The sequence below is a fragment of the Rhinatrema bivittatum genome, chromosome 1 (genome assembly GCF_901001135.1).
Source record: "Rhinatrema bivittatum chromosome 1, aRhiBiv1.1, whole genome shotgun sequence".
In the NCBI taxonomy this organism is placed as follows: domain Eukaryota; kingdom Metazoa; phylum Chordata; class Amphibia; order Gymnophiona; family Rhinatrematidae; genus Rhinatrema; species Rhinatrema bivittatum.
The window spans coordinates 362,762,107-362,774,202 of NC_042615.1; the positions used below are offsets into that span (position 1 = coordinate 362,762,107).

The following is a 12,096-nucleotide window of genomic DNA, read 5'->3' on the forward strand; positions in this document are numbered from 1 at the left end:
TTTTTCACCAGCAGAGAAGAACTACGACATTGGGGATAAAGAACTACCGGCAATAATAATGGCATTTGAAGGTGCTCCTGCGCAGACCAATCGGAAACCTCCTCCCTTCTACCTGCCAGTGGGAGTAGGAAGAAGGGAGGAAGCCTCTGATTGGCCAGTGAGGCAGGAAGAAGGGATATAGTATAGGCTGGGGGTGGGGTGTTGGGAGGAGTGGCAGTGTCGAAGCGAGGCCGCCAAGGGAGTTTGTCCACGTGGCAGCGAAGAAGGCCCTAAGAAGAGGATCGTGAGGACAAAGCTTCAGCAGCCGCTGCTGCTTCTGGTCTGTGCTTTTGGCCTGCAAGAGAAAGGAGTAGGAGAGTTGCTGGAGATGGTAAGTAAAGGTGTCTTTTTAAGTTTATTTTTCTTGATTGACTGCCATTTTAATTATTGGTTATTATATAATGTGTCTGTTTTGAAATATTTAATTGGTATTTGGACAGTTTTTTAATAATTTTTATGAGTTTTTAATTTTTGGATGTTATTTTGTTCATCAGCTGTTTTGAAACATTTATTAATATAGTTCTACAATTATTTATTTGTGAGGATCTATAGCAGCTTGGCTTGTTCTGTTTTCCTAATAGGCAATGTATTAGGGTTTAGGGCCTAGTTTAATATTTGTAATGTTGCCTTTTCATAGATAGGGTTGTTACTGTTTGAGTGTGTTCCATAATGCAGGTGTAACTTTGTGCGGATTAATTTGTGTGCATTATTGCAGATCCTGGGACTGTGTTAGGTGCTATATTTCTCCTTTCATTTCTCCAGATTTGCACTGCATGTAGAGTGGCTTTTTTAGTTTTCCATTCCAGTTTCTGTCTCCTTATTTATAATTTGTGGTCCTTCTGTCCGTGGTAAAGGTCAGCTTTGTGTGTGACTGAGGTGAGGAATTTTACTAGCATGTAGGCATTTGTATCAATCTTATTTGTTGTGTTTTCTCAATAGGATATGCATTAGTGGGAAATTACTGTCTTTTCATAAGGAGGGCTCTTGTGCCTAGTAGTAAAGGGAGTTTGTTTTGCTTGTACTGAGATGTTGTCATCAGAACCAGAATATCTTTTTTGTATGGTGAGTTGTACGGGTAATGCCCTAGTTCTTCTCTGACCCATTGTTTGGGGTCATGGGGGGTTCCTGTGGATGCAGAGTGTATGTTTACATATAGCCCCATGATGGTCACATGTTCAATGTGTCATGCATGTGAGAACCATCTGTCAGGCGTGTCCCAGCCGAAAAAAGGTTGAGAACCACTGAATTAGACCACAAGTTCACCCAGTCCATCTATAGCTCATGAAGTCTCCTCATTTCACCCAGACCCCCTACTCAGTCATTTTTTCACTTTTAAGATGTTTTCAGTCATGTGCACCAGATACAGAGCAGGATTAAATATGCACATGTAAAATACTTAAACGTATCATTTTGACGGGATGTAAAATAGCGACTTACTTGCTAGCATAAGTATTGGCTCCTCCCCAGAACGGTCCTTTTTTATACATATAAATTTGCTCGCGGACCCTGATTTAAGCATGTATGTTGCGGTTTTTAAAATAATATGCACTTGCATATATATTATTCTATACGCTCAAGTGTTAATTTGTACCCACGAAATGCTTGAGAATTTTCCTTTAATTTTGCACGTTTCTTATACGTGCAGCATTTAACAGGCACACACAAATAAATCTGTGCACTGCCCATTAAAAGCTATTCTAACATGCATAATGAAGTTTTTCTAGTGTGTTTTTCAGTACATAGACCATTAAATATATTCACCCAAGACAGCAAACATTTTTTGATGGAAATGTATGGGTGAATCAAGGCCTATGAGTAGTAGTTGACAAATAGCACCATTCTTCTCTCTTCTTACCATTGTAACTGTTGCTTCACAAGTTTACCAAATATTTTCCATCTGTTGGGAGAGTTTTTCATTTTTAGATCCTCCCCAGGTGTTGGCCATTCTCCTTGTTTTTGGGATTGGCCAATGCTCCCCTTTATAATCTGGATTGAGCACACTCAAAGGGGCAGATGCTATATAGTGCGCTCAGCCGAGCACACTGTATAACCCGCACTCCGACGCGGGTTAAATAGGCGCTAATCCACTCCCTAATGCAATAGGGGGATTAACGCCTATTTAACGTGCGCCCGACACGGAGTGAATGCGATAGCACTCATCACATGCAAATGCATGTGAATGAGGCTATTACTCATTCACTCCGCATGCAATAAAATAAATGCGCATCTCAGATGCTCATTTATCGCTCAGCTATTAACACCTGCCTGGAGCAGGCGTTAATAGCTGAGCGCAGGTAAAACAAGTACAGAAAAACAGAAAAAACAGCTTTTCTGAACTTCTTCTCTTAAGTAAAAAATGAATAAATAAATAACTCAGCAGACCTCCGAGTTATGAAGACTGACACCGGTAAACTCAGCGACCGTTTTCATTACTGGCAGCCGCGGCGGGGTCGCGACCCCCTAATTTGGGTATGGCATGGCGTCCCCCTTGCGGGCGCCATGCGCACATTAAGAAAGCGGGTGCTGATTTTTCAGCGCCCACTTTCAGCCCTTTATATTGCATCGGCCCCAAAGTGTGGTGGAGGTTTTCTTTGATCGGAGTTAGATTCTGTTTTGGAGGGAAGTGGAGTTTTTTGATGGCTCCCTGTAAAGCCTCTACACCCTGCAACAGTGGGATTTTTCCAGCATAGAAGCCCGGCTAGAGCCTTCATGAAAGGTTCTGTCTTGAGGAGGTAAGGAACAGACAGGATTTTTTGACTTTGAGAAAATTGGGTTTTTTTGTGGACCAGCTTCCTGCTCAGAAGGACAACCCCCCCTCCCCTGGCTGAGGGAACTGGTTTTTGGCTCCTGTGCTCTGTGCCTATTAAAAGCACAGTCATCAGGGTCAGGGTACTGCCCAGTAAAAGTAGTGGTGATAGGGGAGTCCCAGGAGTTTTGAGAACTTTTGTTTCACTTTGAGAAGGTGGGAGATATTATTCCACCACGGCCTCCCTGCCTATATTTTTTTGGCAAAGTGAATTTTTCTTTTCTATCACTGGGAAGGGATTTGGATACTGATTCAAGTTTGAAGATAGATAAGGAGACTGCAATACTAGGGTTATCATTCTTTTTGCTCCTGATGATGATTTTTGCCATTCTTGTGTGGATTTTATTCTATAAGTTGCAGTAAACATTTTTCATTTGACCACCACTCCCATTCTACTGCCTGTTTTATTACCTCCTGCTTTAGAAATGGTGAAGAGACCTACAAGAGTGAGTACTGCTAAAAAGAGCCAGTTGGACCCCCAGCTTCTCAGAATTTGTGATAAGAGTGAGAGGTCTGAGACAATGAGTGTGGATGGGGGAGGGACCTCAAACCAAGAGGGGGTTACACCATTAGTTGTGTTCAGCAAAGCTCAGGTCATTTTGCAGGTATAGGTCCCAACCGGGCTACCTTGATGCCCATCATCACCCCTCTACCTCGAGGGGCCAAACTTAGTGGGAGAATCTGTGAATTAGAATGGAGGACTGGACTAAGGATTTTGGAGGTCAGCTTATGAAAGTCTGTCTCTACCTTTGCAGGAGTATATCATTCATTCTAAAATTGTGTAAAACAGGCTGTTCATTTCTCAATGTGTTCCTTTTTATTTATTTATATTTTTTTTTGGTAATTGTAATTGAAATGGTGCAGAAAATTCCTGGTTTTCTGTAAAGTTTTCCACTAAGGTATACATTCAGGATAGTATATGAAAGGCTCTATAAAACTATACTGCAGTCAGTTATACAATATTTAAATGGATATCAGAGATCATTTGCTCAGGCATGGCACTTTGCTTCATTTTCACCCCCAAGTAAGCGTTCAGAATTATTTGTTCTAGATAAAAAAAAAAAAGTTCACCTTGATATTTAAAGGTAACATCCCACCGTATCCTGGAAACATCAGCTGACGTAAGAAAAAAGAGAAACAGAAAATCAAGGACAACTCTGTCACTTAGGTGAAGAGCTTTAAGTGCAGGTATTAGCATATCAGCAACTTTGCAAAAACATCAAGAACCATTTGCTCAGAGCTCCTGTTTAACCATGGCAAGTGTCTTTAACCCTGAACAGGACAAAAACTGCTGCTGGGCTGCCAACAGCAGTTTTCTTCAGACACAAGGGCATGCCGCCCTGCCCACCCTGACCATCTCAGGCAAGATCCGAGCTACAGCCACTTTCTTCTTTCTCCTGGTTTCAGCAATCCTAAATACATCCTTCCTGTTGAAGCTCCGGCGAAGAATGGGTCAGGAGCAGAGTAAAAGGTCCTCCAGGATGAAGACACTGCTAAAGCATCTAATGCTGGCCAACCTGCTAGAGACGCTAGTGATCATGCCCCTGGACGGCATTTGGAACCTTACAGTCCAGTGGTATGCAGGAGAGCTCCTGTGCAAGGTCCTCAGCTTCCTGAAGCTCTTCTCTATGTATGCCCCTGCTTTTATGGTGGTGGTGATCAGCTTGGATCGCTGTCTCGCTATCACCAGACCCCTCATGGCAAAAAGCAACTCTAGGATTGGTAGGAACATGCTTGGCTTAGCTTGGGGTCTCAGTGTGCTCCTTGCAGGGCCACAGGTAAGCAAAGGTCACTTTATATTTCATTATATGAGCAAAGTATAATAAATGTGTAGGAAAACCTTGCACTGAAAAAGTAAAGGAAGTTCATGAACATGGCACAGTTTGTTAAGACTGACTGAAATACATCTGACAGCCTAGTACAGAGCTTCCCAAACCTGTCCAGGGACAGTTGGGTTTTCAGGATATCCATAAAGAATAATATCATGAGATAAATTTGTATTTGCTGAGTTCTCCAGTGCATGCAGATTAATCTCATGCATATTCATGTGAGATATCCTGAAAACCCAGCTGGCTGTGGGGACCCGAGGTCAGGGAATTAGGTGCCCTAGGTAAAACCTAGAGTCCCCCGTCCCCCCTGGGTCACACCCTCGCCACACACAATTAAAAATTATGCATTTATAATAATAGATTTTGCATGAACAAGAACATTTAACTACAGTCTTCTGAGTAAAAATATCCAGTGCTCCTACCATGTGACAGGGGCCGGCCATTGGCACGGATACCCTGTCACATGGTAAGGGCAAAGGGCCATCGGCGCCATTTTTATTAGTGGCAGCTGACGGCCCGAGAGCGGGAGATCGCTCCCGGTGCCCCACTGGACCACCAGGTAATTTTAAAATGTTTTTTTTTGGGGGGGGGGGGGGGGGTCGGGAGGGTGGAGGAGGCTAAGGGGTCAGTTTTAAAGGGTCGGGGTGAGTTTTTTTTTTATGGGGCCATCGGCGCCATTTTTATTAGTGGCAGCCGATGGCCTGAGAGCGGGCGATCGGTCCCGGGACTTCCACTGGACCACCAGGTGATTTCAAAACGTTTTGGGGGGGTTTGGGAGGGTGGGGGAAGGTAAGGGATTAGCTTTAAAGGGTCGGGGTGGGTTTAGGGGTTGTTTTGGTGTGCCGGTTTTCCCGCCCTCCCCCAAATAACTCCCGTTAGTGGACACAAACCTGATTAACGATTTTTCACGATAAATCGGAATTTCTATTGTATCGCACTCTAACGATTTTTGACAATTTAAAAAATATCGGACGATATTTTAAATCGTCAAAAAACGATTCACATCCCTAATCTGGAATGGTTTGTCTTTTTGTGGATGATATCAAAATCTGCAACCAAATATTTTCCATCTGTTGGGAGAGTTTTTCATTTTTAGATCCTCCCCAGGTGTTGGCCATTCTCCTTGTTTTTGAGATTGGCCAATGCTCCCCTTTATAATCTGGATTGAGCACGCTCAAAGGGGCAGATGCTATATAGTGCGCTCAGCCGAGCGCACTGTATAACCCGCACTCCGACACGGGTTAAATAGGCGCTAATCCACTCCCTAATGCAATAGGGGGATTAGCGCCTATATAACCCGCGTCGGATGCAGAGTGAATGTAATACCACTCATCACATGCAAATGCATATGAATGAGGCTATTACTCATTCACGCCTGGAGCAGGCGTTAATAGCTGAGTGCAGGTAAAAGAAGTACAGAAAAGCAGAAAAAACTGCTTTTCTGAACTTCTTCTCTTAAATAAAAAATAAAAAAATAAATAACTCGGCAGACCTCCGAGTTATGAAGACCGATGCCAGTAAACTCAGCGACCGACCGCGTCGGATGCAGAGTGAACATGTAGATAAAATGAGGAGGGATTTAGTGAAGTTTTAGGAATGGTCTAGAAACTAACAACTAAGACTCAATGCTAAAAAATGCAGAGTCATGCGTTTGGGCTGCAGAAACTCAAGGGAGAGGTGCAATATATGGGGGTGATCATATCTGTATATGTTCAATGTTCTGAATTTTATCTATATTGATCTGTATGCCACTTAGGGCTCTGGTTTAAGTGGCATATACATAAATAAATCTGAAGATCTTAAAGTGGATAAGGCAACATCAAAAGCTAGAAGGATGCTTGGCTGCATAGGGAACGAAATGGTCAGAGAATACAAGGAGGTGATATTGCCCTATATAAGTCACTGTGAGATTTCATTTGGAATGCTGGGTATAATTCTGGAGTCCGCACCTTCAAAAGGATATAAACCAGATGGAAATGATCCAAAGAATGGATACTAAAATGGTCAACAGCCTTCGTTATAAAGGATATGGGGACAGACATGGAGATCTAAACATGTATACCCTAGAGAAGCTTTGTTGTCATTCCTGACAACGAAGCTAAGAACAAAAATGAACTTCTAGCCCAATATTTCAACAACAAAATTTCAAATATCCTTCTTAGATTCCCTCCCAACCCCCCACGTCTTATACAGGACCTTCATCTTTCATCTACCACCCTTGACTCTCTGGAGCTCACCTCTTCAATTGAAATTGCCTCTATCCTCAAAAAGAACAAGCATGCCTCCCACCCCTCAGACACCATACCAACTAAAGCCCTTCTTACGATACCTGATACCATAGCCAAACCTTTAGCTACCATAATCAACAGCTCCCTCTCTGCAGGCATTGTCCCTAATTCCCTCAAGCATGTGATCATCAAACCCCTTCTCAAAAAACCCTCACTAGACCCACAAGACCCAGCCAACTATAGGCCCATCTCCAACCTCCCATTCATCCCAAAAATAATGGAAAAAGTGGTCAACTCCCAACTAACCGACTACCTTGAAGAAAATAATTTACTCCATCCTTCTCAATTCGGCTTTCGTAAGCACCTTAATACAGAAGCTCTGCTACCCTCCTTCTCTGATCATCTCATCAGAGGCCTGGACCAAGGACAATGCTTCATCCTGGCCCTACTAGACATTTCTGCTGCATTCGATACAGTAAGCCACACTCAACTCCTCTCCAGCCTAAATGACATTGGCCTCTCAGGCAACGCACTCCGCTGGTTCACCTCTTATCTTTCCAACAGAGAATACTCTGTCAAGATAGGCAATGCCGAATCCTCCCACCATGCCCTGTCCCAAGGAGTTCCCCAAGGATCCTCCCTCTCATCTACCCTTTTCAATATCTACATCACCCCCCTCTGCCACCTTCTTTCAGATCTGGGCCTCAAATTCTACCTCTACGCAGATGATGTTCAAATCATTATCCCTATAAGCGACTCACTAACCAATGCCCTCGAACGCTAGAAAAACTGCCTCGCCTCCATAAACACCCTCCTCACCAATCTCCATCTTGCCCTCAACTCCTCAAAAACAGAACTGCTCCTCATTTCACAACATATTCCCCCCAATCCTACCCTTACAAATGACCCAGCATTTAATGCCCATTTAATGCAACCATGTGCACGCAATCTTGGGGTACAAATAGATCAGCAATTAAGCCTAAAAAAACATATCAATAAAATACTCAAAGGCTATTTCAAACTCAAGGTGATAAAAAAAACTAAAGCCCCTACTGAACACTGTGACTTCCGCACCATCATCCAAGCCATCCTTGCCCCAAAACTTGACTACTGCAACTCGATTTTCCTAGGCCTCCCCTCCACTACCATGAAACCATTACAACTGCTGCAGAACGCAAAAGCGAGAACCCTATCCAATGCCCGTAAATACGACCACATCACACCCATTCTCAGAGACTTGCACTGGCTCCCTATCCAATCCCGTATTGTCTTCAAAACCCTCACCGTAATCCATAAAGCCTTACACCTTCACAACTCCAGTTGGCTCGAAGAACCTTTCCAATCTAAACGTTCGAAGCGCCTCACCAGAGCTTCCAATAATGGAACCCTTCACGTGCCCACCCTTAAACAAGCTCACCTCACTTCCACAAGGGAATGCGCCATCTCCATAGCTGGACCTTCTCTCTGGAACTCTTTACCAACGAACCTACGGCTCGAAACATGTCCCTCCAAATTCGGAGCTAATCTAAAAACATGGCTTTTCAAACAAGCGTACACTCAATAAGTCCAGCTTCCCCTCCCCCTCTACTCGACATGCCTCCCTTATCTGAGCCTTGTATGTAATTAATCTTGCTACAACTTAGCTGAACCTTGTACATAATTATATTACAATCTTGTTACAACTATAACTATTAGTATTCTTATACGACACTTACACTTCCTTCTGTTATTTAATTTTGATGTTTGACCGACCTCCTGTAACTTTTCTTATTCTTGTTCCTATTTATCCCTTCCCCTGACCTGTTCGATGTAATTTCCACCTATTATACTGTAAACCGATATGATGTAACAAAGAATATCGGTATAGAAAAAATTATAAATAAATAAATAAATGATAAAGAATTTAAAACATCCAAGGTATCAATGCACAGGAGGTAGGACTCTTCCAACAGAAAGGAGGCTCTGGAACAAGGGGTCATGGGAGGAGGAGGGTAAAAGGGATAGACTCAGGAGTAATCTAAGGAAATATTTCTTTACAGAGAGAGTGGTGGATATATAAAACAGCCTCTCAGTAAAAGTAGTGGAGAAATTCAAGTGAATATAATTAAAGAAAGCAGGAGAAAAGCTCAGGGGATCCCTGGATAGTTAGTAGGGATTACAGAGCTAAGTAATTGTTGTGAATGGGCAGACAAGACAGACCTTATGGTCTTTTTCTGCTATCATGTTTCTGTGTTTCTTAAATTTAAGAGTAGAGTAAATGATTTATTTAAAATATTTCTAAACCACCTGTCTAGGCTGCCTAAAGCATTGTACAAAGACACAATAAAAGCTGAATTACAAAATTCACATTTCAAATAACAAAAAATGAATCATAAATAAATCACGATTTTTAAAACAGCAAAAGCCATAATAAAGCAGCAAGGAAACATAAAACTACAAACATCTAAAAACAACAAAAACATAAGAACATAAATTGCCATGCTGGGTCAGACCAAGGGTCTGTCAGCCCAGCATCCTGTTTCCAACAGAGGCCAAACCAGGCCACAAGAACCTGGCAATTACCCAAACACCAAGAAGATCCCATGCTACTGATGCAATTAATAGCAGTGGCTATTCCCTAAGTAAACTTGGTTAATAGCCGTTAATGGACTTCTCCTCCAAGAACTTATCCAAACCTTTTTTGAACCGAGCTACACTAACTGCACTAACCACATCCTCTGGCAACAAATTCCAGATCTTAACTGTGTATTGATGAAAAAGAATTTTCTTCGATTAGTCTTAAATATGCTACTTGCTAACTTCATGGAATGCCCCCTATGTTGCGCTGGAGGTGAACCCTTGGCCTGGTGCAGGATTGGTACAGCCCTCTGGTCAGACCCAGAGAGTGCCTGCCACTAGGAGGCGGAGCACACAAGGAGACAGAAGCTAACTGGAGCTTCACCAATAACAGTTCGGGGTTTCCACAGGTTGAGCCCTTGGGTACCTGGACCACCTGGACTTAGGTGGGCCTCAGGTGGTCTCCCGGAGAGGTAGTGGAGGGGCGTGCCCACCACAAGCAAGAGTTCGCAGCTGATGCAGAGTGGATGGACTAGACCTGAACTGGAAGCTCCAGAGATCTCAGGGAGGCAACAGTTCAGGAAAGTCCTCCAGGCATGACAAGCAGCGCCTGCGGGTCTAGTCAAGTGGAAGCTGCGGTTAGTTTCCAAGCGGGTTGATCTGATGGTTACAGTAGGTCAGAAGAGAGTGTCCGAGTGAAGCGCAAGGGTCAGAGCCAGAGTATCAGTCCAGGAGAAGTCAGCCAAAGCAAGGGTCAATACCAGGGTCAGTTCCAGAAGGCAGGCAGGAAAATGTTCAGGCAGGCAGTGGTCAGTTCCAGACAGCAGACAGAAGAATGATCAGGCAGGCAGAGGTCAGTTCCAAGCGGCGGACAGGAGAATGGGCAGGCACACAGAGGTCAGTACCAAAGGTCAGTCCAAAGAGGTACTACCTGAGAAGGACAACAAAATAAGGGATATAGCTAGTATGCAATTGTGTGAAAAATAATGACTAGCTGTATAGAATATGTAACAAGTTGATCATGATGTATATTGGAAATAAACTGTATATAGATCTAACTATAGAGATAAGACCTCAGTTTTGGCAAGAGATCTGAATTAACAGAAACTTCTGTGGCCAATAGGTCCAATCATCGGTCTTGTAATCTCTAATATAAATTTATTAATTTTATAAAATTATTTTAATTGTGAACAGTTGCTATAAAGCATACTATCTTTTTGTTTTGATTTTTAATTTTTTAAAATTGACACGAATGAGGCAACAGTGTGGTTAATTTTAGGTAAATTGTTTGAACACTTTTTTCAATTGTTAATGGAATTGATATGAATCATTCAATGTTTCCTCTTGTTTAAAGATTTAAATGAACTGACACGTTTCAAAGAGTAAAAACATGATGTTGTTGTTTGGCAACTTTGTAACTTTAGGAAGATGAAGTAGCGATTCTTTTACTCCATCAACAAATAGTTGTAATCTTACTATGTTCAATTGTCCCAGTAAAGTAACAATGTTAATGTTCCAACAACTCGATGATCTTAAATTAATTGCTGAATGACTCAATATGTAAACCACAAAAATAAGCTGGTAAAGCTGTTACAAGCTAATTCAATCGCTTTGTGCCTCAGAATGCCTCAAAATTTGTGGCGGAATCTTATTCAACCATAAATGTGATGCAACTTGAACATTGAAATTTCAGTCTTATAATTAATAGCAGGACGGACGGTATAATTCACCCCGTCTCTTCTCATAAAGTCTTTTTCCCGACAATGTTAATATACGGCATAACATTTATCTTAATTCAATGAATTTGATGATCACTGGCATTGCAGATAGTTTGTTCACTTTGTGCTGCCGTATAGGGACCCGGCGGCGGTTTTCAGACCCTTCGGGTCCCTATACGGCAGCACAAAGTGAACAAACTATCTGCAATGCCAGTGATCATCAAATTCATTGATCATCAAATTCATTGAATTAAGATAAGTGTTATGCCGTATGTCAGTTCATTTAAATCTTTAAACAAGAGGAAACATTGAATGATTCATATCAATTCCATTAACAATTGAAAAAAGTGTTCAAACAATTTACCTAAAATTAACCACACTGTTGCCTCATTCGTGTCAATTTTAAAAAATTAAAAATCAAAACAAAAAGATAGTATGCTTTATAGCAACTGTTCACAATTAAAATAATTTTATAAAATTAATAAATTTATATTAGAGATTACAAGACCGATGATTGGACCTATTGGCCACAGAAGTTTCTGTTAATTCAGATCTCTTGCCAAAACTGAGGTCTTATCTCTATAGTTAGATCTATATACAGTTTATTTCCAATATACATCATGATCAACTTGTTACATATTCTATACAGCTAGTAATTATTTTTCACTACCTGAGAAGGATACAGGAACACACGGAGACACAAGGAACGCTGGAACGAGGAGATGCTGGAATGAGGAGACACTGGAACAGGAGAACGCTGGAACACACGAGGCAAACTAACACACCAACGGTGTCGACCCGATTGCCAAGGCAGGGATCAGGAGACTGAGCCCTGCCTTATATATAGGGCTCTGGTGATGTCATCCGAAAGCGCTTCCCTCGGGTTTCCCGTGCTTGTCTCTTTAAAAGACTGGACGTCG

The 12,096-nt window shown here is 42.2% G+C and overlaps 1 protein-coding gene across 1 annotated transcript in view; it reads left to right on the forward strand.

Moving 5' to 3' along the window:
* Window positions 1-4,098: 4,098 nt before the first annotated feature.
* The window catches only part of GNRHR (gonadotropin releasing hormone receptor), a 32,520-nt gene continuing 24,522 nt past the window's right edge, over window positions 4,099-12,096 (forward strand). Inside the window, exon 1 of the mRNA XM_029585262.1 lies at window positions 4,099-4,623. Coding sequence (XP_029441122.1) covers window positions 4,099-4,623 — 525 coding nt within the window. The remainder of the gene's footprint in view (window positions 4,624-12,096) is intronic.